General features: G+C 36.7%; 3 protein-coding genes across 4 annotated transcripts in view; 1 reads left to right on the top strand and 2 right to left on the bottom strand.

Annotated features, from left to right (window-relative positions):
* The window catches only part of LOC111488556 (pyrophosphate-energized membrane proton pump 3), an 11,512-nt gene extending 8,140 nt beyond the window's left edge, over positions 1–3,372 (top strand). The window contains exons 8-15 of the mRNA XM_023136349.1: positions 629–749; positions 873–1,063; positions 1,241–1,678; positions 1,777–1,941; positions 2,021–2,176; positions 2,253–2,364; positions 2,808–3,027; positions 3,109–3,372. Of these exons, the coding sequence (XP_022992117.1) occupies positions 629–749; positions 873–1,063; positions 1,241–1,678; positions 1,777–1,941; positions 2,021–2,176; positions 2,253–2,364; positions 2,808–3,027; positions 3,109–3,208 (1,503 nt within the window). The 3' untranslated portion in view covers positions 3,209–3,372. The remainder of the gene's footprint in view (positions 1–628; positions 750–872; positions 1,064–1,240; positions 1,679–1,776; positions 1,942–2,020; positions 2,177–2,252; positions 2,365–2,807; positions 3,028–3,108) is intronic.
* Positions 3,373–3,931: 559 nt separating this feature from the next.
* LOC111488337 (auxin-responsive protein SAUR50-like) lies at positions 3,932–4,360 on the bottom strand. The gene has a single exon (XM_023136030.1). The coding sequence runs from the start codon at positions 4,358–4,360 to the stop codon at positions 3,941–3,943; it is 420 nt and encodes a 139-aa protein (XP_022991798.1). The 3' UTR covers positions 3,932–3,940.
* Positions 4,361–6,578: 2,218 nt separating this feature from the next.
* Positions 6,579–26,117, bottom strand: LOC111488514 (helicase SEN1). Of its 2 annotated transcripts, XM_023136277.1 has the most exons (21): positions 25,602–26,117; positions 24,996–25,380; positions 24,092–24,208; positions 23,918–23,997; positions 22,943–23,089; positions 22,709–22,857; positions 22,485–22,615; positions 22,230–22,352; positions 22,010–22,083; positions 17,896–18,480; positions 17,626–17,737; positions 17,360–17,497; positions 13,646–13,975; positions 12,274–12,544; positions 10,826–12,117; positions 9,856–10,258; positions 8,861–9,783; positions 8,663–8,728; positions 8,453–8,578; positions 7,682–7,926; positions 6,579–7,582 (listed from the first exon to the last, which is right to left on the bottom strand). In XM_023136277.1, the coding sequence occupies exons 1-21, from the start codon at positions 25,724–25,726 to the stop codon at positions 6,628–6,630; spliced, it is 6,777 nt and encodes a 2,258-aa protein (XP_022992045.1). In that variant the 5' UTR covers positions 25,727–26,117; the 3' UTR covers positions 6,579–6,627. The 2 variants fall into 2 exon arrangements, with proteins under 2 accessions (XP_022992045.1, XP_022992046.1); XM_023136278.1 differs by lacking the exons at positions 24,996–25,380; positions 25,602–26,117 and adding an exon at positions 24,434–24,551.
* Positions 26,118–27,893: the final 1,776 nt, after the last annotated feature.

Below are 27,893 nucleotides of genomic sequence, written 5' to 3'. Positions count from 1 at the left end.
AAAAAAAAAAAAAAAAAAAAAAAAAAAAAAAAAAAAAAAAAAAAAAAAAAGAAAAAAAAAAAGAGAGAGAGATATTTAGAGAATGCTCTTTCCTCCCGTCTCTCCAAAAAAACCCCAGTTGCCGGGCACCTCCAACGGGCAACCTCTCACGCTAATTCTCCTCCCCTTATGCCTAAAATCTTCTCCAAATCTTTCATGAGGAACTGCCAAGCTCTTTGCATTTTTATAGGGAATTTGGATGGAGAGGAATAATAAAATATTCTCCTAACACCTCTATATGGGTGTGGTCACCAGGCCTTTCCATAATTGTAGTTTTGTCTTGTTTTTTGGTTTAAAGTCCTTTTCTTTTGTTATGGTCAAATTTTCATTTTTGTTGAGCCTTGTTTTGTGTGCCCTTGTCTATTCTTTCATTTCTCTCAATGAAGCACGGTTTCTTACAAAGAGAAAATGTCTCTTTGTATCTAAATTTCTTTGGTTGTCTTTTAATTTTTTAATTTAAATATGTTGCTTAAAGTTTTTGTACCTTTACCCTCTATTGTTTGGAGTTTTCTATCTTGTCATGCTTTTCTTATTCATTTTAATATTGCCTTCTGATTTGTTGACTAAAGTGTTTTTGGTTAATCTCCAGGTTGGGGACAATGTGGGTGATTGTGCCGCCCGAGGTGCAGATCTTTTTGAAAGCATTGCTGCTGAAATCATTAGTGCCATGATACTTGGGGGAACAATGGCTCAACGCTGTAAAATTGAAGGTCTTTTAATATATAACTGTTTTTAAGGAATTTTCTAGGCAGTGCTTATGAAGATCAGCCTCCTTAGAATGATTGAAGACCCAGTGTGACTGTATTCTTGATGCATTCTTGATGTTCATGCAGATCCATCTGGTTTCATTTTATTTCCGCTGGTAGTACACTCCTTTGATCTGGTGATTTCATCAATTGGAATTCTCTCTATCCGGAGGGGTACTCGTGAATCTGGTGTGAAGAGTCCGGTAGAGGATCCAATGACTATTCTGCAGAGAGGATATTCTGTCACTATTGTTTTGGCTGTTATAACATTTGGCGTGGTAATGTACATATTGTGCTATTATCTTTAGGATCACTCTGAAGTCATGCAATTGCATTCATGTTCTAAAATTGTTTTTAGAATCTATGCCTTGATTTTAAGCATCAACCATGTAGTACTTATTTCTCGGCAAGTTATTGGTGTTCTAATTCTGCCAGCAATTTTGAACAATTTTCAGTCTACTCGGTGGTTGCTTCATACTGAACAAGCACCTTCTGCATGGTTCAACTTTGCCTTGTGTGGATTGGTTGGTATTATAACGGCTTACATTTTTGTTTGGATCACCAAATACTACACTGACTACAAGCATGAGCCTGTGCGTTCATTAGCACTTTCTAGCTCCACAGGCCATGGGACAAACATAATTGCTGGAGTCAGCTTGGGCCTGGAATCAACAGCACTTCCCGTTCTTGTTATTAGTGTTTCTATTGTTTCAGCTTTCTGGTTGGGTCGCACATCAGGACTTGTGGACGAAGATGGAAATCCAACAGGTGGGCTATTTGGTACTGCTGTAGCAACAATGGGAATGCTCAGCACTGCTGCCTATGTTCTCACAATGGATATGTTTGGGCCAATAGCTGATAATGCTGGTGGAATTGTTGAAATGAGTCAGCAGGTAATGTAGGGCTGAAAGACAATAAATGTGTAAACTGCAAGTTAAATAGTTCAAATGTTTCTTTCTGTTGGTATTGTTTTAATTCACGTCTGTTGCAGCCAGAAAGCGTTCGGGAGATTACTGATCTTCTTGATGCAGTAGGTAATACAACTAAAGCTACCACAAAAGGTTTTGCCATTGGCTCTGCAGCCCTTGCATCCTTCCTACTTTTTAGTGCTTATATGGATGAGGTAGCTACATTTGCTCATGAACCTTTTAACCAGGTGAGGCATCCAGGCGAGGGTACTTAGTCCTTCTCTACTGGTTCCTTAATGTTAATGAGCTCTCTTTAAATGGATTCAGGTAGATATTGCAATTCCAGAAGTTTTCGTTGGTGGTTTGTTGGGTTCCATGCTTATTTATCTCTTTAGTGCTTGGGCCTGCTCTGCTGTTGGCCGAACAGCCCAAGAGGTTGTAAAGGAAGTTAGAAAACAGTTCCTTGAGAGGCCTGGTATAATGGTGAGTGAAAGGCTTTAATAATTGTATTTTCTTCATAGTATCAGTTTAGCATCTTAATCTGATATGTTATCTTCAGGACTATACGGAGAAACCAGAATATGGACGTTGCGTTGCTATTGTAGCATCAGCATCTCTAAGGGAGATGATTAAACCTGGTGCTTTGGCTATCATTTCTCCCATGGCAGTTGGTGGGTATTTTATTCATATTTTATGCGAAATCCTTTGATTTGTGTTGGAGTTAATGTAGTATCTAACTTTTAAAAATTTTACTTGATTGGGAAGGGGAACTACGATATAACTTCTTATGTTTTGTATTTATCTGAATCCTATAAAATGACCAACAAATCTTCAAATAATTGCTGCTGGCTAGTACAACCAATAATTGAAGCCGTGGTTTTTGTCGTTCTTTTGAATATATCCTTATGGTTTTGATTAGGATGAATGTTGAAAACCCTTTTGTTGAGCTTCATTGATGCTGTCTATAGAACTTTGTTACCTTATCTGCATTTTGTATTGAACATAACTTGGACATTCAAGGGGTACCATTTGGCACTCTCTGCATCTCTTCCTCTACTTGTCTTGGTTATGTCTTGGAATATGGTTCAAGAAGTTGTTCTCGTATCAATTGCAGGCTTCCTGTTCAGAATATTGGGACACTACACCGGGCAACCGCTTCTAGGGGCCAAGGTCGTTGCTGCGATGCTGATGTTTGCAACAGTTTCCGGTATTCTCATGGCCCTTTTTCTTAACACAGCAGGGGGTGCCTGGGACAACGCCAAGAAGTATATAGAGACTGGGGTTCTTGGAGGCAAAGGTAGCGATAGTCATAAAGCAGCCGTAACCGGGGACACGTAAGTTCTATGTTTATGGAGTTGTAATATATATGATGTTGAGTTAATGAAGATGGTAAAGTTGGTTTCTTTTATTTTCAGCGTTGGTGACCCATTCAAGGACACAGCTGGGCCTTCCCTTCACGTTCTGATAAAAATGCTCGCAACCATAACGCTGGTGATGGCCCCGATCTTTCTGTAAAGATTGATTGTGCTTATGTTTTGTTGGATTGGACTCTTCTTCTACAATACATATCCTCAAAATACCCTTTTAGGGCGCTTCCCCTCGTCGCTTCTTGTCTTGTAGTCAACTTCATTTTTGTTTCCATTCTACTACCCAAATAAAACTTATTAGTTTTCTTTTCTGTTTGTGTTGTCCTGCTATTTTCTTTTTAGTATTTTCACATTACTAGTTTTTCAAATAAAAGTTACACATGGACATCCCGATCGTAACTCTACTCTTTTTTACTGTTGGCCAATATTCACTTTAGAATCGACTCGACCATTCATAATTTGTTAATACATTTTTATGTTACTCGAATTGGACCCATGTCAAGGTATCGTAATTCAGCCGATCCTTAAAGGCCGACGAAATCTAGGACGCATATGACATTTTAAGTCTCCCTCCATCTATCAAAGGGATGGAAGGTCTGAGGCCTTTGGTGTTTCCTCCGGTCAAGAATTGGGGCCTCATAATCACTAGCCAATATGCATTTTCCTCATGTCTTTCTTTGTTCATAGTTCGATATTCTGGTGTCCTAGGCAGAGAGGAACTACACCAATCCATCCCGAACTTGGTGGTTATTGAAATAACGAGTTTTTGCCAATTTGAGCGTAGTTGCATTGCTCGAAACAATTTGTAAAAGGGTAAGTCCATATATTCATTGATTAATTGGATTGGAGTGATATACAAACTAAAGAAGTGAGCTAGGAATCAGGATAACATGATTTCATTATCAGGAGCAAAATGGTGGTGGTTTGGTTGGACAGAGTTGAGGATATCTTGAAAGACAGAGACATGGCATGGGATCTGAAGAACACCCTGTTGGTGAAACCCAAATTCTTCTTCAGCTTCCCGCAGCAATATCCTAAATGCTTGGTGGGTGAGGTAATGTGTGGGGATTACAAATCTCTTAAGCTCTTCTCCCACGCACACTGCCAGATACCCTTTTGGAACATCCTCCGTAACAAAAACTCCGCTTGTCTTCAACAACTTATCACTGCCGCCGCCGCCGCTCTTCTCCCCATTTGCTAACCTCTTCCACTTCTTCAGGATTTGTTGAAGCCTCACAATGTCTCTGATTTTGTTCGACTTCTTTCCACAATCCATTGGCTCCTCATTGTTTCCTACCATTATTTTCTCCACCCAATTTATAGGTTCCTTTGAATGATTATAATTTGTCTGCTAGATCTTGCTTTCATGATTTCCCATGTGAGAAATTAAAATATTTCAACCTCTGATCAATCACCAATCCAAATCAAATCATGTTCTTCTCAGATCTCATGTGTGAATATATATATAAAAGGAAACCAAGACGCTACTAACAAGGAAATGGAACGTGGATCACCAAAAAAAAACAATCACATCATGGAATCCACATTAAATTCTATGGTCAAAACAAGGTGCCTAATTGAACCCATATTTGCATACTACCCATGTTTCATGCTATGAGCCACTAGCTTAATAGTTAATGGGAGTAACCAACCATACCACGTGTCACAGTCAAGGCGGGTTGTCCATAGCCGCATCCCCATGACACGCCAAAATCCTTGCCTTTGTACTTTTATTAGGAGTACGACGTTTCGGCAAAATCATGTCTATGTCTGTTAGATATGAAATGCGTGCTAAAGGGGGATACGACTAGTTGTCAAATTCTCCCTATCCGAAAAGTTATATACTGCTTGAGCTATTATTGCATTTTGCTTGTAGACTATATAACACCATTTTCAATCTCTCTCAACCTTGCTTTCTAACTCACTTTCAAAATCTTTCAAAATCTCTCTATCCCTTTTTTCTAAAACTTTCTTTTCAAATCAGGGTTAGAGGCTTGAGCATATATTGTCCGGCGATAGGCGACGCAATACGAAGTTGGCTTGACTTACTCAGTGCTAAGAGTGAATGTCGCACAATTGCCAAATCCGCTGCAAAAAAAAAGGCGATTGTGACACCACCCTCCTTGTAAGTGGATGGATCCATTGGCCCTCCAACATTTTGATTTCATAATGAACTTTACATTCATAATATCTAGAAACTGGTAATTCAGTGGTGCATCTAAACCAGGGTAATTCAGGGTAGCCACTGGTCAGGACGCCAGCTAAATTTTGAAGGCTACATGTGACAACTTGTAGTTATAGGAGTATCATATAGATTCTGACAGATTTCCATAAGTTTTGGCTCAATTGGAACCATGAATATCCTCCACAATGTAAGCTACCTGCTATGACAACCATGTCCACCAAGATAGGAATCAGTTCAGGACAGTAACAAAAATACAAGAATAACAGGAAAACATTAGAGGTCACAGGTTCAATACATTAGAGCTTCACAATCCATAGAGACAGGTCATAGATTCTGGCTAGCAGTGCTGCTGTGATGCATCCATCCTCTAACATCCACATTTTAAAGGTGAGCGCAGTATTTTACAACCCCCTATCCACGTTAAGCACAAACCTCCTAAAGTCTACAAATTATAGTCAAAACCATAAAGGGTAGCACAAAAATGCAAACAATAGGTGATCTACTAAGATAGCCTTGGTAATTTTCCTGCTAAACTCTTTTTGGCACGTCTGTCTGAGAGTGTTAGATTATGGAGCATAATGTTTACTTATACTCGGTCGATGGTTATATACAACTATTCTTAATAAAGTTATATATTTAAGAAACTGAACCATATAATTTTTTCCTAGATTAAAGATGTACTTTTAACATCCTCTATATTCTCTATAAATGTACCTACCATAAACCATCAATGTAAACCTATAATCGATATTTCTCCTTACATTTTCTTTCTCGTGTTCTTCCTCTAAATCGAGTATATGAGATGTGATCCTAACAGTTGGTATCAGAGCTAGGAGATATTCACTGTGGCTTGTGAAGATGGAAAGCTCAAACATTGAAATGGAGAAGTGAGATGGATCCGATTGCAGTTTCTAGACGATGCAAATTGAAACTTATTTGAACAAAGAAAATCTTTATGAACCCTTGTTTGGGGTGAAACTGGATTCCATGAACACAAAACACAGAACAGTGAAAGTTCAAGGATCGATAGGCTCTAGGGTTAATTCGGTTAACGTTATCTAGAAACGTGACATTCAACATCGTCAAAGAGAAGATAACATCAAATCTATTGGAACGTGCTTCTTACTAAAAAGATGGGTTAAATTCATCCCATTTTATCATTCCTCCTATAGGATTGACAAATTTCAACCGAACAATTTCTACTTCTTTTATAAGAAATGAACTATATTTCAAAAACAAAAGACACCACTCGAACCTACGCAGTGGGTCAGCAGAAAATTTTCATTTTGAGTAAAGATCAAAATATTGACAAAATTCTATAGGTGCAATAATATCATCTCCAACCAGCAGCTCTCCATAATTAAACCTGAAATGTATAAACATCAGCCTTTTCGTCCCTTTGGTGGTTTCATGTTACCACGAACATTTGGAAGTGAACTAGGCTTTTTATCTGAGATAACTTTCATAGACTTTTCAGATTTCTTTGAAGGAATCAATGATGAAAAAAGGATAGCATCAACAGCTTCACGCTGTTTTTTCCTTTTCACTATCAATTCTTTTCCACTGTCAGATCGACTTCGTGCATTACTGTCATTATGTTCCTCATTGGAGCTTCCTTCAACCATGAGAGCTGAAGCTTCCATATTACTATCAATGGTATCATGCCGAGGTGCCCCTTTCAATCTTTTTGAGGACTGTGATATCTGCTGATGATTATCAACGGTAACTCGTTCGGAATGATCTAAATTACTCAACTTTTCACGGTCAACTTTCCTCTTACCACGACTAATATTGATATCTTTCCCTTCCCTTTCGAAGGTTTCTTTCCCACTTCGTTTTGCATGGCGCCTTGCATTAACATTGTCAGTCTTCAGATTTCTTGAACCATTAGCCATAGCCTCTGGATAAGAATTTCTAGGAGTAGCAGTTTTGAATGTTGAATCATATGGCATTTTTACTGATAGAACCAAATTTCTCTCTTTGGCATCCTTCATAAGAGCTCCCCAGTCAGGGTTTACTTGCAAAGTCCTTGAATTTCCTAATACCCAAAGAGAGAGCTTCGCTCGTGTTAGAGCAACATTCATACGTCTAGCATCAGCAACAAACCCGATACCACTCGAGTTTTTCCCAGAAGTAGAATTTGGATCTGCTGCCCTTACAGTGGACAGTATCAGTATATCAACTTCACGACCTTGGAAACCATCCACGGTATTAAATTCCATGTCAACTATCAAAGAAGCTCCCAATGAATGTGCGAAACGGGACCGCAGAAGTGAAAGCTGACACTTATAGGGAGTTATGATGCCTATTTTTACTCTGCTGAACTCAGTTGGATGGCTGTGATGCATCAGAAATCAAAATTTAAAACAGTAAGCAATAGGCTCTCTCCAAGTATACATAAACAAATTTGAAATAAGCTAAAGAATCATCTACTACCTCCCTTTGAAAAACTTCACTAGCTCAACTGCAGCATCAGCCTCGTGTTCGTTATAGAGTGAAAATGCACCACCACTTTTACTTCGAAGCTCCTTACCGTCCACGATGTCGTAGAAAATATATGGTCCCAAACCTTTTGTCTCGTGAAATGGTGCCATTTTTTCGGACATCCTATCTCCATTAAGCAATTTTCCATCATAAAAATGCTGAGAAGGAAAATGACAGATCGCCGGATGCATCCTATACTGAGAATGATATGGGCATTGTCAGTTAAATGCCTCCAATACCATCTATTTTGAAGCCAAAAAATTGAAGAAAAAAACAACGCATCCTCTATTTATGTAAGTATGGCATCAGTAGTCCAAAAGAAAGCCCAAGCAAAATATAATCGAAGGGTTTTCTTCTCCTTAGTGGGGTCATCCTTTTACAGAGGCAACAAAATCCTGAGTAAATCCTTTTATCCTTTTATAGATTGTAGTCCAAATACACTAGCTGGAGATCATTTTTGTAATCCACCAAGGGTGGTTGGAGTTTTTTTTTTCTTTTTCCTCCCCTTCTGTCCTTTTCATTCATCAATGAAACTAAAGCATTTTCCTCATGAAAAAATGATATGGAGGTCATTTTTTTCTTCATTCAATGAAAGAAGTACTATTATTTTATTGATATAATGAACTAATACGAAAAGAAGGGGGAAAAAGACTATCAATCCGTTTAAGTTTGATATATGGAGGCATATGAAAAGATGGAAGACAACCGTGCAATTTAACTTACCTGTCTTGTCAGCATGACAACTGGATGCCCAGCCCTTTGTAATCGCTCGAACATACTGCATTCATACAAGAACTTACTTGCAACGTTAGAAAGAACAGTTGCAGGCAGCTGCTTCGGATCTCCAACCTTCGATGATAAATTGATGACTCAATATAGATGCTCAACAATGAATGGGAAAGTTGCAAAGGCAATAAGTTAAATACTCCTTACCATTATGCATCTGACCGCACTTGATTTTAAAAGCTGAAGAGGTATTAACGTAGCAGGTTCCAAAGCCTAAAGCAAGAAGGAATGTTAAAAAAAGAAGAGGAAAATGACCAGGCTTAACCAGTCCGCTTAAAACTAAATTCTAGATTGTACTAAAAATGAAAAGAAAAAAGAAACTAACTTCTAGACAAACAAACTTACTTGAGCAGCTTCATCAATCACAACAGCATCAAATAGAGTATTTTCTGATGGACTTCCGAACTTGCAACTTAATATCGGTTCAGCACACACTGCATAAAGATCTCCACCACAGCCACTTAAAGTACTTACCACTATTTCAGCTTCCCTTAGTATTGACTTTCGTAATTTGTGCTTTAGGGCTTTGACTTCTTCGTAATTTTTCTTCTCAAATGCTTGTGCTATACTAATATCTTTATATATTTGCTTCTTTTGTTCATATAGTTTTCGAAGCATTGATTCTATTTCCTTTAAAGACATCTTTTCATCATCCCCCTTCGAGTTGTCCGCAGAACTTTTGAGATCAGGATTTTCATCCCTCAGGTTAGCACTTTCGACTTCATAATATCTAATACGATCTACCAACTTCTCTAGATTACTACGAAGTTCCATAGATGAGTTCGTCCCTAAATCATTTTTCACATCATTAGAACTCATTCTCTCTTCAGCCAACTGCTGATCAACAAGAGTGTCAATAAAGAATGGCAGTGAATTTGGATGAACCGTCTTAGCATTTCCAACTCTGACAAGGTATGGCTTGTACATCTTACCATCAGTGCCATAAAGACCTAGATTGGAAATTCTGGATACCAATTCATCAACCGCTGCATTGGATTGAGCACAAATAAGAACCCTTCTTTTCATGGTACAATCTATTGATTTTAAATTCCTTTGGTTGTCCTCATTCAACTGTCTAGCCAATGCTGCATTTTGCCATGCCCTTGCAATTGCAACAGTCTGGCTAACCTGTGGCCTTGAATCGGCTTGCAGGACATTGTCTTGTTTCAAATTTCTATTAAGAGAAGGTGCAGCATGTTTAGTTCTTGGTGAAGCAGAAGCGAGCAAGGCACTAACAATAGCCAATATAGTTCTCGTCTTTCCAGTACCTGTTAACAGAAAACAAAGAACAATTAGAGAATATCATACCTGCTCAACGTCAGATCCTGAATATCACATACCTGGTGGACCCTGAACGAGTGATAATGGCATGTCATTATTCATATTTCTTGATCCAATGGAAATATCAATTGCTTGGAGTTGACTGACATTAAAGGATGATTTCAATATCTGTTGCAATGGTCGGGTCAGTTTACTTAGATCAACTACTTTGGATTCATCATGAGGAATAGACGTAGTTTCAGGCTTTAATATCGTTGGAACAACGGGAATATCCTTGATCGATGAAAGTGCCTGAAATTCTCGTAATTGAGGTGTAATGCTCATAATCCGACTTGCATGCCATTTACTACGTTCAATTAGGTTCTTTCTAGCTTGATGTAGTCGAGAAGAGCCATTCAATAAATAGAACCTAATTATGAGCAAATTCATTTTCCTTTTATTATCTCTCTCGCGCCTATCCACCTGAAAAGCAAACAGGTACATTTAGAATCCTTGTTTAAAAGGAAGGGGAGGAGGAAGATCAACAAAATGATGCAGATACTCCAACAATGATTGCAGAGTTCAATTCCTCTATAATCTATCAAGAACCATTCAAGCAGTTATCCTAACTAGTCTCCCTTTCCAGCTTCTAGACAGCAATTAGAATGCATGCAAAATATTTTAGACACCAAAGTAGATTAAACCACAAAAAAACAGACAAGCAGAACTGAGTGGCACAAAGGCCCAGCCCCCTGCCCAGAGCTGAGTTCAAAACCTCTCAAGCACACACTCTAACGCCCCATACCCAAGAAACAACCTTTTGCAATACAAACATAACAACCTTTTACAATGAGGTAAGAATCCTAAACCGAGGACAAACCATACAGGACAATGGGTAAAGAAACTAAAAGAACACCCAATATTATTATTCTTCTTCTTACCACAAGAAACACTAAGATGCTACAAGAAACACTAAGAAGCTACATCACATAATATTATTATTCTCTCCAATTTAATAAATAAAAAAAATTCCAGAGTGCCGTAGAATACCTTTCCAACCATATGTGCACCCTGTGGAGATTTTTGCGGAAGCTCTTTAGAAAGCAAGAGGAGGTCATTTTCAGCAAAGCTTTTAGAAGCCACTGAATTGTTGTCATCATAGGCAAAACGAACAAGATGAAATTCATCAACTCTCTCAACCGATAGTGCAGAAATGCTGCCCAAATACATCTCATCCCAAGAAGACCTCTCTAAAAATGAATTGCGTAACTGAGCTTTAAACTCCTCCAAAATCAACGGCCGAAAAATTTCCACATACTGTTCTGATGATTGAAAACAAACAGGAACCTCTTTTAAGTGTTTAACAGTCTGATTCTTATCTTCACTTACAGATGTCAAACCAATCATGGAAAAGTAATCTAATTCCAATATAGATTTATACCAGTCGTCAAGCCTTGGTGGTTTAAATCTTTTTGCACCTACCATATGCCTACGTAAATTGACAGCTCTGTTCTCAAAAGGTGTTTTAAGTTGGATGACTCGTCGCTTGGGAACAGTGGTGATTGGTTTTGAAATAATCGTTTTCTGGTTTCTGACGGAATTGAGTTCAATTTCCAGTGGATCATCGGCAGCATCAGACACTACTTGTTTCAAAAGAGCATAACCTGCTACAGAAACTGCGGTTTCACAAGATTGACTTTTGCTTTTGGAGCCAGTTGCTTTATTGGGTAAGACCTTCAAATCAATTCTGTCATTTAGAGTAACATGTTCTTTTGGAATGCATTCAGAATCCGTTTTTCTAGGTTTGATATCAACTTCCTTAGATCTCAAAACAGATGACGTTGTTGGTTGGGCTCTTGAATCACCAGACGCCTGCTCTTTGAGTGCAAGCGTAGAGCTACTTTTATCATTTATTTCTTGGTCTCTATCTACTACATATTTTGATGGCTCAGTAACCAACATCTTTTTTTCCTCAAAATCATCTCGTGTATCTTGTTCATCAATGGGAGCTAATTTACCAACCAATTGACCTACGTCAGATTCAGATAAGGAGGCCCTAGGCGGTGAAATATATTCTTTTGTTTCATCATCTGAAAGAACAATCAATTCACTAATATTTTCCTTCTTCACCTCTGACCTCTTGGCCAACATCGGCACATCTACATCCTCTACACCAAAAGACTCTGACTTTGAGATGGAAAGCTTGTGGTCAGAGGGGAAGTCTTCAAGAACTAAAGCACTCGATTCCAAATTGGTCTTGGCAATATTGTGCTTTTCGTTCTTGGATAATAAAATTGTGAGGTGTGCTACCTTTTCTGTTAAATCATCCATCACAGCATCATCTAAAGAAAAGTTAAACCAAAGTGTACTTAAAAAATCAATGACAATATTGGGTCTACATTATCATAATGAATGGTATAGAGCATCATTTCTGTGTGAAAAAAAGGAAGTTTGTAGACCACAGTTTGCTTTCTTATATGGGGAAAAAAAACCCTCACCTAAGGATATAAGGTTTTCAATATCCCTAATTGTTGATGAAGCTGAAAGACAACATGATCCTTTAAAGAAGTTCAGCAACGAAATAACAGCTCGTCTCCAGTAAGTAAGAACAACCTTAAGAGATGACTTTCCCCAATCCATTAGATCATGAAGCCAATTGAAACCACAAGCATTATTCACTGCCATTTTGTTACCAGACAGTTCCATTAATGATGGGTTAAATCGTTCATAAACAATGGGGATGATCTCGAGTAAGCGGACACAGGTCATCTGTAAACAAAGAAAAGTAATATGATAAGACAATTTTGCAATCAGTAAACAAGTCTGTCAGTCTATGAGAAGTTAAATATTAAGATAAGAACTTTCCAACATGAGGAAGTTTGTGAAGAGGTCTGTAGAATTTACTGAATTCATTTCCTCGTCCATGAAACTGGGGAAAATTCTTCTTCTTTTTCTTCTTTTGCAGATTCAAAGTTCTTTTCAAAAGAATATTTAAAAGGGATTGCAGAGAGGTCAGTAGAGTTAATGAATCCATTCCCTCATCAATGAAACTGGGAGGGAAAAGAAGTTTTTCTTTTCTTTGTTTCTTTTTCTTCTTTTTTTACATTTCCTTTTCCTTTTTTGCAGATGTGAAGTATGTTTTTACAACAATTCTTAAGAATGTGTTAATTTTCAGAATTATTCCAAACTTAGAGTCACTTGTCCACTAAAGAATTCTGTTTTTCTTTCCTTTGTTTTTCACTCTTTCGATAGTTTGAGTCTTGTTCAAAAACTAAAAGAGATGATCTCGGAAAAAATCATTTATTAGTCTCTTGAAAAATCTCTTTAAGCGACAACTTATCCAAACTCATCTTTATAATTGGCAATTTATACTTTTTATAGAAGTGCCTTATTTATTTATTTATTAGCTTTGTAGTTAAGTTTTTCCAAGCATGATTGGGCTGAGAATCTAGTAATCTAGTCTGTGCCTTGTTTGTTTAATGTTCTTAGCAAGCTAATACTCGTGTACTTCTTCATTTCATCAAATGAAAAAATTATATTTCTTTTAAAATATATCAATATTTTAAACTACACTATTTTTTACATTGTTTTTATAACCTATAAATTAAAAATAACAAAAATCTAGAAAGCCACATTAAATTATCCTAGAAGAATATATTTTCTCAGATTTACAGAAAAATTAACCGAACAATCTTTGACAATCAAACAAGCCTCTTAATCCCAAAAGCACTCCATTTGGACACAAAATAGAACAAGAAAACAATCAAGACATTTGTCTTTGAAGGAGGTACGAAGCTCATAATATTGCAGGCTAAAAACGAAATGAACAGATGAGCAGTTATCATCTTAAAAAGTGTAGATTGGACATACTTGACAAAAACTGTAATCGAGAAATGCCTTGCCTTCAACCAATAGCCTCCAAATAGAAGGCCACGCTGCTTTGGATAGTAAACAACTGAACTGTTGGAGCAATTTCGAATTAACTTTTGAAGTTTGTTTGCCCAAGTTCAGCATGGGTGTATCAAAAACTGGCTGTCTAAGAAATCCCCCTTGAGAAGAGGTATTTGTGACATCCATATGATTGGATGAATTTCCTGGCAAAGCTGAATGAGGTGAATCACCTTCCTGGAGTAGCTTACGAAGTATGAAAAACAAATGATGCAGATTCTGGAATTTCACAAGGATAGAATCCATTTGAACCTAGACAGTAGAAATGAAATTGCATAAGAACGATCACAAATGGGATGGAATAAAGGCCTCCAACATCACAATCACAGTTTCAAAAACCAAATTAAAAGTACAAAAGTCTGATCAGCCCAAATACTGCAAGAACCGAGTATTTATTATAGAACATAGTTTAGCCTCATTGTGCTATTGTTAAACTTCTCAATATATGAAATGACAATTTATCTTTAGTGGTTCGTTCTATCATGATGAATAAGATTTCTTTTTATTGATTAATGCCTGATTATCACAAAATATTTTGAATGAACACAGGGTTTCTCTCTTTAGTTCTTTCAAAAGCTTTTTAGTCCACATACCTTTACAAATTTCCAAAACTAGGGCTCAATATTCAGCTTCTACATTACTTGCAACAATTATTTGCTTTTTGCTTCTCCAAAAATTTCCCCAAACATAAGAGAAATATTCAGATGTATAGCTTTGGTCAATTAATTCTCCAGCCAAACTGGCATTAGTATAGAGTTCAACCATTCTATTTGATGAATTTTTCAACAATAATCCATCACCTAGAGTGCCTTTCAAGTATCTTAAAATTCTATTTACAACCCTAAGATAATATTCGTTTGGACTATTCATATACAGGCTAATAATACTAACTGAGTAAGCAATGTATGGTCTGGTATGTGACAGGTAAATTAACTTTTCCACAAGTCTTTGATACATGTGCTTGCCAATTATATATTCTTCACTCTGGTTTTGAAATAAAATCAGATCCATAAAGGTTGCAGCCGGCTTACACACAAGATTTCCTATCTCCTTTACTAAGTCTAGAATATACTTCATTTTAAAAATGACAATACCATTCTTAGATCTCGCCACTTAAGGTTACAATTTTGGCCTCTGAGGATTTTATGAACAAGGTATGATTAGCCTGAGATTAATTAACCACTTTTAACCATAGCTATGGAAAATTTGTCAACCCAACCATGAGGAGATTTTTTTAGTCCATACAATGGCCTTCTCGACCTGCATAGGGTTTTATTATGACTTGTTCTCCATTGCAGACGGGGTCTGCATATAAACTTCTTCGATATCATCATCATTATTGACATCAAGTTGACAAAGACACCCATCTTGATTTAAGAGTTTTTTAAGTGTCTTCAATTTACCCATAAAATGATACCCTTCCCATCTACCATGAACCTTTACCTGCCACCACAAAGGAAGAGTGGATTTAAAAGAGGGATGATCCAACTACATATTCTCAGACCGGAAATGACATGGCCCCCAACTAGGGGAACCAGAATCCAAAAATAAAGGTCAATGATCAAATGTAACTCTAGGACCTAGGGCTAACGTCTGTTGAGAACCCTTTAGACAATAAGAACCTATGGGTTCTACTTAAGGCTCGAACATTAGACAGGTATATCTTCCATTCACTAAAAGTGGATCAAAGAGCTCACACTCATCAATGAAATGAAAACACCCTTCGCAACATCCAAAGAATGGAGCAAATCCCATCCCAGAGGATTAAGATGCCCTATGTAGTCTCCACTGACTCTAAACAGACCCACTTGATCTTCCTTCTACCCCAAAGGCAATTCATCAACTCCTTGGAAAAGCTACCTTTCTTTGCTTCCACCAGAATTATAATATATGGGTTCTCCTTATTAAGAACGTCCTTAACTAACCTCTGCTTTTTCCTCCCCCTGACCTCTAACGTTCCAAGATATCACTTTCATTGTGACAATGCTTGAACCCCTGATTCAAATGAAGCCTTTCTACCTTCATAATTCATAGTGCACGTACTATCCTCCCTGGAAACAACTTGAAGGTTTGTTGAGGCTTGAGAAGACCAAACTGAAGACCCTCCATTAAAAGCGAAAGTAGGGAGATCACATGAACATCTAGGACAAGGTAAAGGTCCTTGCTCCCCACACCACACCAACTACTCCATTGGCCAAAAGGTGGCAACCTACTGAGGAACCACCACTCGGGCAAAGGTGGAAGGAGAAAGAACTAGAACACTCCCCTCTAAAGGCTAAATCATAGGAAGAACCATAGCTCAACCAAAAATGGGGGGATGGGATGGGTGGAGCTGAAGAGAGGGAGACATTGGTGGAAAGAAAGCCCCACTCCCCCTGCAAGAGGCCAGGCCTAGACAAGGGAGCCTAAACAGACAAGAAAAGTCCACATCCCCCACAGCCTCCAAAGTAGGAGACAAAGCGAGAAAAGGAAAGCATACTTCTCCGACCTTTACATCAGAATTGGCCTCAGAAGAAGGATGTAAGGGGCTAATGAAACAGGACCTGTCAAATTAACTCTCATAACTTTCGGCAGATTCTCCAAATACCAAGAGATGGGCCAACAGATTAGTAAGATTCTCAAAGACCATAACCTCTGTCACTACACCCAACAGCTTCTTATCACTTTCCTCAACAAACAACAACAGAAGATTGCAGTGATCATCTTCCTTGAGCATCGACGAGAAAGGAAAGGATTCATTTCTTGCGTAGCTAACAATCGAGGAATCTGAGACATAACCATCATGGCTAACTCTGAAATCTGGAAAATCAAATTGTTTGAAGACATCTCCCCCTTGCGCTCAACTGACAACTCACCCAAGGGTAGAGGATACAGCTCACAGCCAAAATAAAATCAGGTTTTTTACTTCCATCTTCAATCTTGTCAAAACAAAATCTCTCAATCATTTTGAGGGAGAAATTAATAGAAAAAGTTCCTAAAGAAAGGAAAATTACAACATTTTAAGCCCTATGAGGAGCTTGAAAATTTATTCCTCAAAATCTGCTTAATATCCTCCTAGTCCTAAATTATCTTATTTGCAACCGCCCCACTCTAACAAACATTGCTATTAGCTACAAGTATATCCCTAATAATACCACAATGACAATCTTATACAAATCCTATAGCACACTAAATAGGGATCCAGCACCCTGAGACAACATAAGCAATGTAGAAAACGTACTTGATTAAAGGAGCAAAGAGAATGCAGAAAAAGCAATATCCATGTATATAAAAATTAGGATGTATGACACACATGAATGTTGGAGAGATACTGCTAGTAAATTTGGCGAACTTTGAACAGCAAATTTGGCTACATAATTAACTAAAGTTTTATTCCAATAAGAAATACAGATGCAAATATAAGTATCAATGAGAAAGAGAATACAAATAGATTTAAATTAAATAATAACCGAGAGATACTGCTAGTAAATTTGGAAAATTTTGAACAGCAAATTTGGCTACATAATTAACTGAAGTTTTATTCCAATAAGAAATACAGATGCAAATTGAAGTATCAATGAGAAAGAGAATACAAATAGATTTAAATTAAATAATACATATAAATTATAACCTAGCTCACATTAGAGTTACAATTACCAGTTTCAAAGCATGTCTCATGCCCAGAAAGACGGCAGATAATGAGTCCTCGGAAGAACAAAGAAACTCCAAACCACAAGAGAGACCCTTTGTGTTTGAAATTTGTTCCAAGACATGCTTTCCAAACTGCCTGACATTCTGAATAAAAACAACATATCCATATTTGTGCACTTTTTGGATAAGAATAAAAATGAAACGGAAAAGGATAAACAGAAGTCTTAGAATCATTTTTAAAAAGGGAACAAAAGAAAAAGGTAATACATTACATCACTACAATCATAAAGTGAAAGGATCAGACTTTCCCCCATTCTAGGCTCCCAAGTCCACTGCTTCCTCAGCTCTCCTTGCCCAAACAGAACTAAGAAATGGGCAGTCAACCTGAAACAGGCGTAAACTAAAATGAACCAAGTATTATAGAATTTGTCACCAATTAGATAAAGCACAAACGTACTAAAAGCGCTGCAGAATAGAACTAATTTTAAAAAGTAACTCTGAACAGCTCAAAATAAATTTTACACGTAGATGAATGCCAAAACCTGTTAAATGTTTTTAATAAAGGAAGCAACATTGTGCACACTTTTAGTGAGTTTTTTGACTCTTTCCCATCCCCACCGTCATCTGAACCAGTTGGCACCTTCCATCCCAGTGAACTGGAGATTTCAAAAGAAGACGACATCCAAGTTCTCAGTGGAAGTTCACCTTCAGAAGTGATTTCAGATTCTACCATAGAAAAACGTGATCGAGCCCAGAATATGGCTTTCGAAAATGATACTGGCAGAACCAAGGGGTCAATATCAACCAGAACATCAATCCATAACATAGGAATGCACATCCACTGTTTAAATTCTGTCGAAATTATATTGCTCTGCAGACTGAATCCACCCCAACAATCATCATCCATTTCATTGGGAGCAAAAATAAGTACATTCTCATCTTCAGCAACATCGAAGTTATGGTTCATGTTACTTTCACTGGAAAGCGGTACTATACAACTATCCAGCATTGAATGTATCAATGCAGCAGCATCTGATACTATAATAGATTGTATAAGCTCAAATGCCGGTTGCCTCAGTGAGCTGTGAAGAGAAGAATCCTTCAGTGATGACACAAGAGAAGGGCCCCTGGTCAATGAAAAAATGACAACACGAGTCACACAATCTAATAGTGACTTGAAGAATAACATATATATTACATTAAATAGTGATCAATCAAATCTGTCGTCATGTAATTTCTTTGTAGGCTACACAATCTAATAGTTAAGTTAAATGCTATAACAACTATCAATTAGTTTCCCCTACTAAGTACATGTGCCAGCCTCCTTGGACCAACACTGACCAGGATTTGAATCTTATACACTTCGGGTAGCTCCTCATAATTTGTCCAAACTAAGCCTTGTGTCTGCAACCTTACAGATATCACTAAGATTTTCAAAGACCAAACTCAAATTATTGAAGAACGTACTTACAATAGGAATCAAGTGGGGTAGACATGTATGCATGCATTGGCGCACACACATATATATTTGAACGAGGGGCAACTTTTTATTGATATAACGAAAAGAGACTAATGCTCAGATGATAAAACTTCAAAATGGAGTGAAAGACAATAAATGAAAGCAAAATAGAAACACAAAATTACAATGGAAAGATAAAAGCATTTCAATTAATACATAAGTACTGTAACGAGAAATCAACAAAAGAGTTGGAAAGAGAGTACCATCCGGTATGTTTGTGTATAAGAACACACATAGGTAACTGTTCTAATACGTCTCATCAATACAACAGACCTATAGCCAACACAGATATTAAATATGACAAGGTGCCAAAAACACTACAGCAACTATCTGCAAGCAAGATGAATCCTATGTGTAATACGTCTCATCAATAAAAAAGACCTATCCAGCAAAAATAAAGTATGACAAGGTGCCAAAAACATTAGAGCAACTATCTACAAGCAAGATTATTCCTTTGTTTGAGAGTAAAATAAGGACAGTATAGGAAAGCAATCCTAAACAAAGTAAATTGGCAACATCTTTGAACAGCATATCTAAATGAATACATGCCAGATCACATAACTTACAACTCTAAGGATTAGCCATCCCTTCAAGATTCTGAAGGTAGACATAATTGCCAAAAACTACCATCTTGCTCAAATTCTTTAATCAAATACAAAATGTTTACAAGTTTGCTTCTATCAGAGGAAGCAAAAGATATCTTAATTGTTCACAGACCAGAGGTGAGCGGGACAAAGCCAATTCTTCCTGCCCACCCTGTCTTTCTCTCTCCACCTTTAATATATAAAAAGAAATTTCATTGATAAATGAAATAAAAGAATACCAAAAAGCTTAGGAGTTAATTCTCTAGTGGCTAGTGTTTATTACATAATTGCAAACGATAATTAATTAATTAATTAATTTAGTACACCAATATGAGGCTAAAAGCAAAATATAAAACCATAGGTAAGCTTACTCGCAATCTTCAAAGTTAAAAATTATACTGTTGTGCTCTAACAAAGTGTGCTAGGTTAAGGCACCGCAGGTGTAGACCCCATATAGTCAACCANTGTTATCGCCTCTCCTTTTTGGGCTTGAGTTCAAAGATGTTTTTGTCTGCATGCCATCCCGTGTTTCTTGCTTGAGACCATTTTTTATTAGTCCGGTCATGAACCACCCTAGTTGGAGCCTAAAAGAAATAACATTTTATCATAATAGGGTGAGTTACAACAAGAGGTCTCTTAAGATAGCTTCTTCTATTTTCTCATTTGAAAAGTAATCTTTCGGGTGAAACTTTCTTTCACCTATTAATTCAAACACTGTAAATTTGGTTAGTGTGTCTTGGAGCTTGGACATGTATTTTTTTTTCTTGAGTTCAACATGTGTAATTAATTCGGTTGGTTATCTACGTAGTATTATCAAGTGATATATTTTAACTAGGAACAAATTTACATATATTTCTTTTCTTTTTTTTTTTTTTTTTTTTTTTTTTGGTGATAAGAGACAATTTCATTGTGGATTGAAGTTTACAAAAGGGATGTATTATCCACGGTGTTTACGACATTCTCAATTTACAATGAGGGAGGTATAACTATAGAAAGTAAAAATATTAGACAGTTTACATCAAGATATAGCTTGGTAAGCAAAACTGTCTTTGCCTTTTTTGCAAATATTCTCTTATTTCTTTCTTTCCACAAATTCTAAAAGAAAGTCATGATGAGGTTTTTCCAAAGTAGGGTTTTTGCATACTTGAAAGGGTGGTACATTAAGGCCATATCAAAAAGATTCTATACCTCCCTAGGAAATGTGAGATGTCATCCGAATATATTGAGAATCGTTGTCCAGAAATTCTAAGCGTATGTGCATTGCATAAACAATTGGCTTTGTCATTCATTTTCTTTCTTGCATAACTGACACCAATTTGGAGAAAGAGTGGTGTAAGACATTCTTTTTTAAAGATTTTCACTTGTGCTAATGGCTTTATGCGCTATTTCCGAAAGGAAGAACTTCACCTTTTTAGGCTGATGTCCTTTCCATGTTGTCTTTGCTAGCGTGGGATTTATTGCTTCTACTTTTTTCCCCATGTCCATCATCAAGAATTTTGTAGAAAAGACCCCGTCAGTACCAAGGAACCAAGTCAGTGAGTCTGCTTTATTTAACAATCCCACAGGGGCAAGTTCAAGGCTTAATTCGGCCTATTATGTTGCTTCATTATCCTTTAAATTCCTACCAAGCTTTAGGTCCCAAAATTTGTTGACAACATTCTACGTTTCTTTGATCGTGGCTTTTTTGCTATGAGAGAGCCTGTATAGAAGTGGATACCTCAAGGCTAGTGTGGTGTTTTCAATCCATGGGTCGGTCCAAAATGATGTGTTTCCTCCATCACCCACCTTATGGCAAGTTTGGTTGGTGATGAAGTTTTGATGTTTCTTTATGTACTCCCAAGGCCCTTTTGTAGAAGATGGAGGGGGTGATTTTTGTTTGATGTAGGAGTATATTTAGCCTTTATAAGATTTCTCCACAAGGCCTTTTCTTCATGATGATATCTCCATATCCATTTGGCAAGAAGAGCTTTGTTCTTCTTCCTTACCGAGAGAAGACTGAGGCCTCCCTTTTCTGTTGGGAGGTTTATAATATTCCATCGAACAAGGTATGGGTCATCTTTCCACAAGTAGTTTTTGAATAATCTTTCTATATCTGCGCCACTTTTTGTGGCATTTCAAATAGAGACAAGTAGTAAGTGGGGAGGTTGGATAATGTGGCTTGTATTAGGGTGAGTCTTCCGCCTTTTGAATAATGCGGCTTGAAAATTCTCTCTCAATCTTCTTATTTCTAATCACACCTCCAAACTAACTTCATGGTCCCTATCATAGTGCTTGTGCACCCACAAAAATTCATCCTACAAAATTACATGCAGTCTAATATTAAGCAGGCACTTTCCCCATGATTTGTTCATTCCCCATTTTCTTGGTATTTTCATGCGTCTTCCTCTGCTTTGCATGTAGAAATTTAAGCTTAGGCTTATGACCCAAATGCATAAATTTACATGAGTTTCCTTTTAAAAGCAGGGAACACAGATATCAGATAGTTCAGATCGAATGGGAGAGAAAAATATACAGTCCACATTTTAAATCAAAGTCAGAACGAGGCTAACTCACCACATATGTGCGCACTCAAAAGGGGGGCATGGTGGATTCATCTTATAACCTCGATGAACAATTTGAAGAGCTATCTGAAAATAAAGTCCAGCAATAAATTTACATTCATAAATACATATACATACAACCAAAAAATATTAATATGTGCATGTGAAACACAATTCTGAATTGTTGAATAAAGAAATTAGTATGACCATTCATGGGGGAGAAAAAAACCAACCTGACAAGCCTTTTGCCTGGTTAGGACACTAAAATTACTGCTAACTGGCACTTGATGAAGAAGGAAATAAAGAAAATGCCTACGTTGCTTTTCATGTTCCCCATCTTGCAATGCCTCGAGAGACTGGATGCATAGCACATTTAAGGTCAGTAATGAGAATGAACTAAAATATAAAAAGAAAAAAAAAGATATATCAACAGCACAAAAAAAAAAATGAAGGTCAAATAAACTTAGCCAAAGGCCCCAAATACTTGCCCGCAAAAACGGCAGAAAAAGATCAAAAATATCTTTATGACTTTTCTCATTTCGAGTGTGGAAGCACTGACCCAATAAAGTGTTGCGCATCACACTAGGAGATAATGTAGACCTCAACCAAAGCTTACAGCCTTAAAGGACATTTGTTAAGAAAAATTGTTAAAACCTGTACAATTTACTGCAAATTCACGCACAAATGAAAACAGTGAAAAAATGGCACTGACCAAGCATCTCAAAGAGTAGTCTTAAGCATGAAACTGCATGAGAGAATTCAAGTGAATCGCTACTTATATGATTAAGTACAATGTCAAGAAAAATGGGATAACGCTCCAATATCCCTTCTTCAAAGGCAGGAGGCTCCAAGAATCCAAGCCTTCAAAAAAAAATGAAGTATATAAGAAGCAAAAGAGGAAAAAAAATATCATAACTATATCAAAGGTTTAGCAACCACTTCCTACAATGACTTGATCCCAAGCCATACAGATAAACGGTCTAGCTGTACTCTTGGCCTTAGAATCTGAGATGTTGATGGCAGAACTTCAGTTTCCAGAAAACTTATAAATTTCTTAAGCAAAGGCTGCAAAGGTTCCAAATCTGTCGCCATCCTACAATCAGAAGAACATATTCAAAAAGTCTTAGTCCTGCATTTTGAGTGCTAAGAAACAAAGGATAACATGCTCTGATACTTCAAGTTCGCGCACGAGATTGGTAAGATACAAAAAGAAAAAAAAAAGGATAATGATGAGAAATAAGTTTAAAAACATCTTGTTTCCTCCCCTATATAAATTAGTCTTTATGTAATATAAAATAATATCTTAATGGCCACCTTAATATGATTGATTTTTATGAGTTGAGAAAATTCAGTGTCTTGGCATGGATCGTGCTTAATGGCCATCTTAATATGATTGATTTTCTCTAGAAAAAGCTTCTATCTTCAGCCCTGCAGCTCTCTTGATTAGTAGTTCATCTTTAGTAATTCCTTGGTTAATGTTTTCAAATTTCCTTTCTAGATTTTAGTTCTTAATTTACTTTAAATTCTCTATAAATAGGGAATTACTCTCTTGCACCCATTACACTTCAGTCATAATAAAGATGCTTTAATAATCAAACTTTTTGTGGGAAAACTCTCCTTTGTCCCTTAAGCTACCCCAATTTGGTATCAGAGCGATCTTTTGGGTCAACTTTGCTTGCAGCAGGAGCAAGACCAACAAACTCATCTTAACACAGATCGCAAGATGAAGATTTGTGAATTGTGCTCACTGTACAAAATCTTTCATGTTTGGATGAAGTACACTACTCTAACATCAATAAACAACAATAACTGATATTAGGTTTTTACCGAATGACAGTAGTAATCATCAACAAAATAATAGGATTGGTAATAGATTTCACACGGTTAAACAGATGGATGACTAAGTCTTGGTGAAAGGTACCTCAGTTTACCCATTGCTGCAGATAAGCGATGTCCTACAGAACGCACTCTTCTACTGAAAAAGAATAGGGCATACACACCCTGACAGACAATGTGCACAAAATAAGAATCATAAAGAGAATATTTCTTGTTAAAAAAACAAAGGACAAAATCATTGGGTATTCCTCTTTAGTACCGGAAACTGTTGCTGACCATCCAAAGCAAGTTCATGAATATCATCTACAGATTCGATAAACTTCCCAAATTCAGTGAACAGCAATTGATCCTCCAGAAGGACAGGAAACATCAGAACCTGTTAATAAGACCAAAACTTGTGCAGTCACTACACGTGTGGATACGACTGCATAATATTGTGGAAGGATTGCAACTTTCCAATCATACATTTGCAAATGTTACAATTAGAAACGATTACCACAGCATGTATCCATGTAGTAATGATACAATATGAAACAAGTATAGATATTCCTTAGATGTCTCGACAAGAATCTTTATGTAGCAAACATTATCGCAAAGAAACCTTAGCAAATGAAGGTGATAGAGAAGATAACAAGAGTCTTCAGTATCCTCCAATACCCACACCATGTAAATTTGCAATGGACACAAGAAACCGTCAGTAGATACCATTTACAGAATGCCTTCTCAACCAGCCAAACAATCCATGAAACCAAAGATTAAATCCATAAAATATATCAGCATTTTTTTTTTTTTTTTTTTGTAAGCAACCAAACTTTCATTAATAAATATGAACAAATGCACAAGGGCATAAAAAAAAATCTACAAAAAAAAGAGTCCAAATCGACAAATGAATTAAACGAAGCTCATAATTACAAAAAGATCAGATAACAAACGCCCATAAGGATGTATTAAACCTGGCTACCTCTCAAACCTCTTCTTAAAATCTCTCAATCTGCCTACAAAATTTTGCTATTTCTCCCTAAAAATGTATCAGCATTTGACATTGTATATCAAGTCAGCAGTAACAAGGAAAATATTGAAAGTGAGAAGCTATCACTGAGATGTGTGTTAGAAAAACAGGTAATAGAGGGTGGGGATGGGGATGGGGCCAGAAACTGACAAACCTCATATACGATACTGACAACTTCAGTATTATCCTGTGCAGCATCATATTCATTCTGGGATATTCTGTGATTGATATTTCTCAAGTACTGAGTGACCCTTTCCTCGTCGAGTCTTCTCAATACATCAAGAAGGGGACCAATAGAACTCAACTCGTACTCCAAACTATACATATCTTTGGCTTCATGATGCTGGCAGATGCACTGTATACAGTGCTGCATCTCCATAGAGATCCTCTTCCATAGGCGCCTGAGAGGAGAGTCATGGCTTTCGTCTTTGAAATAATTGTAAAATGTTTCCAGAAGAGGCCCCATTACTTCCCAAGAGCCACACCAAATGTGATTGTCTTGGGGTAAACTAATCAAAAACGTGAAGGCATCTGCGAACCTGACAGAACAAGAACAAAGTAGAGTAACTTAACTTGAAAAGACGCGAAACATTCTATACTTGAGAAAACACAGAAAATAGCAAAATTGCAATATGTAACTTAATACTAACGATGCCGCAAAAATGTCAGTGGGATAATGAGAGTCCTGTTCTAGCAACATTTGCAGTGAGCTAGAGAGGGAAGGCAGAGTTGGGCAGGTGGATGAGAGGCAAATACATACCATTCCTCTTTAAGCTGGTTAAAACGATGAGGTTGTAGTTGTGAGCCATGGCCGTTATCGTCTTCTTCCTCGATGCTTCGCCAGCGGGCCAATAGTTGTGTCTTCGTAAGCGCCATCGAAGTCATTGACCGGAGGGGTCTGGAAGTGAGATTAGGATAAGAAAATGGGAAGCAAGTTGAGAAGGGAATCCATGGCGGTGGATGATTGGGATTCGGAAAGAGGGTCTTGTTCTCGGTTGGTTAATCTTGTTCCTGGATGGCCGGAAAATGGAAACCGCAGACACAAGTTCAGAGTGAAAACAACAGAAAAGTCCGTTGATCAACAAAGCCCAGTGAGGGAGTCAGGTAATGGTGACGGTGACGGTACCGGTGCCGTTGCCGGTGCCGGCGACGGTGGGAAGATGAGATTGTACGATAAAAAATCAGTCGCTTTCTCAGTCTCACTCCGCGGTTGTGGGCGCGGGAAACGAAACGAAAGAAAATGGAAGGAATGGAAACACCGTATCGCACCCTAAAATTGTTCTTTCATATCTTAATTCCTATACTCTTCAAACAAAATATTTTATTTTTTAATTATATATATATATATATATATATATATATATATATATATATATATATATATATTTATTTATTTATTTATTTATTTATTTATTTATAATTCATTTTTAAAATTTAAATGACTTTCAAACCGAGCTTGAAAAGGTTTTTTATTTTTATTTTTTTTAATTTGTAGCAAAAATCTCAAGTTCACCCGAGTAAATGCATTAAAAAAATGGGCAAATTTTAGCGGATGGTGCTGTTACAGTTAGTGGTGAACTTGCGTTGGGAAGGTTACAATTCTGAAGATGCGTTACTAATTAGCGAGAATCTGGTATATGAAGATATTTATACTTCTTTCCACATACGGAAATATGAAATTCAAGCTCATGTGACAAGCCACGGACCTTAAAGAATCGCTAACAAAATCCCACATCTAGAATCTCGCTTGCTCGAGAATTTAGACAAAAATGAAATTGTGATGCTGGGATCGTGGACGGAGACCGGCGACATTTTAGTAGGTAAATTCGAATGTTACAAATTTTTTGTTTTGGTTCTTGTTTTATTTTATTTTTTCTCTTTCTTTAATTTGATTTTTACAAATATGTTTTGATTAAATTTATATAAGTAATAGCACATTCAAAATAATTATGGTATATAGTTATATTTACTTAAATGGAACATTATTAGCATTATAAATTATTTATTTACTTAATTAATTTATATCAACCTTTTATATATATGTATACACATTATGCTAAATAATGTTTATAATTGATAGTAATCAATTATCTGCTTAATACCTTGATTTATAATTTACATTTTACAGATATACTAAATTTTGCAATTTCAATTTTATATATAATAATTCTGTTAATTTAAATTTTTTAAAATATCAAAATTTTAATTTTAATTTGAAAATTTTATGATAAGATAAATTGGTAAATTTAAACTCGACGACTTTAATAATAAACGGATTGATTGAGTCGTGAAACAATTTCGAATTACTAATTAGTGACGTCACTTCATGCATGCTTTAATCATATATGCGAGAATTCGTAATACATACCTTTAAAATAAAGTTGTGGATTTATTCCGTTCAAAATAATAAATTAAACATGGTTTTGAATATAAAATAAATTGCATTAAAAACATCTATCAACTACTAATTGAAAACTAATTGAAATTCAATGTTATCTATTGACTTGTCGTAATCTATTATGACTTCTATGGTTTTTCAAACGTTCACCGTTATTCGTGTATGTGAGCTTTGTCTTTACCTGAAAAATATAAGGTAACATAGAGAGTCATTTTTAAGAAATACTTAGTAAGTCACCACACTGTTCGGGTTAGTAATGCAATCACATACAATACATGAATGAGACCTATCTTTTAGAAATTGTAACATGACCTTAGGCTCTTTCTAGTTCCGGGCAACGTTGGATGTATGGTTCTTCTCCACACATGGCCCACATACGTGCACATTGATCTGCTAATGGGGCTTGTATACGCCCCCCGAGCTTTTGATCGAGCACATCACATTACATGTCATTGGACACCTCGAAAAATGAAAGGGTCGCATAATATTGTGGCGAACATAAATATCGAAGGTACAAGTCCGTACTAGCATAAGATAACGGAAAAGTATCTCGATGTGCATGACATACATGTATGTATAGGGTCGTATGACTTTCATTCATAATACAACATTTTTTTCATTTCTTTTCTTTTTCCTCCGTAACATAATTCATAT

The sequence above is a fragment of the Cucurbita maxima genome, unplaced genomic scaffold, assembly GCF_002738345.1.
Source record: "Cucurbita maxima cultivar Rimu unplaced genomic scaffold, Cmax_1.0 Cma_Scf00013, whole genome shotgun sequence".
Lineage (NCBI taxonomy): Eukaryota > Viridiplantae > Streptophyta > Magnoliopsida > Cucurbitales > Cucurbitaceae > Cucurbita > Cucurbita maxima.
Note: the sequence above shows the minus strand (reverse complement) of the source record. Positions and strands in the feature narration are given on the sequence as shown.

Bases quoted from the DNA above. Each gene is read 5' to 3' on its own strand.
- LOC111488514 (XM_023136277.1), bottom strand. From the start codon at position 25,726: ATGACTTCGATGGCGCTTACGAAGACACAACTATTGGCCCGCTGGCGA. The intron at 22,084-22,229 runs GTTGGTTTTTTT...CTTTATTTTCAG, and splicing joins CCAGGCAAAAGGCTTGTCAG to ATAGCTCTTCAAATTGTTCA. The intron at 8,579-8,662 runs GTAAGGAGTATT...TTATCATCGAAG, and splicing joins GTGCGGTCAGATGCATAATG to GTTGGAGATCCGAAGCAGCT.
- LOC111488337 (XM_023136030.1), bottom strand. From the start codon at position 4,360: ATGGTAGGAAACAATGAGGAGCCAATGGATTGTGGAAAGAAGTCGAAC.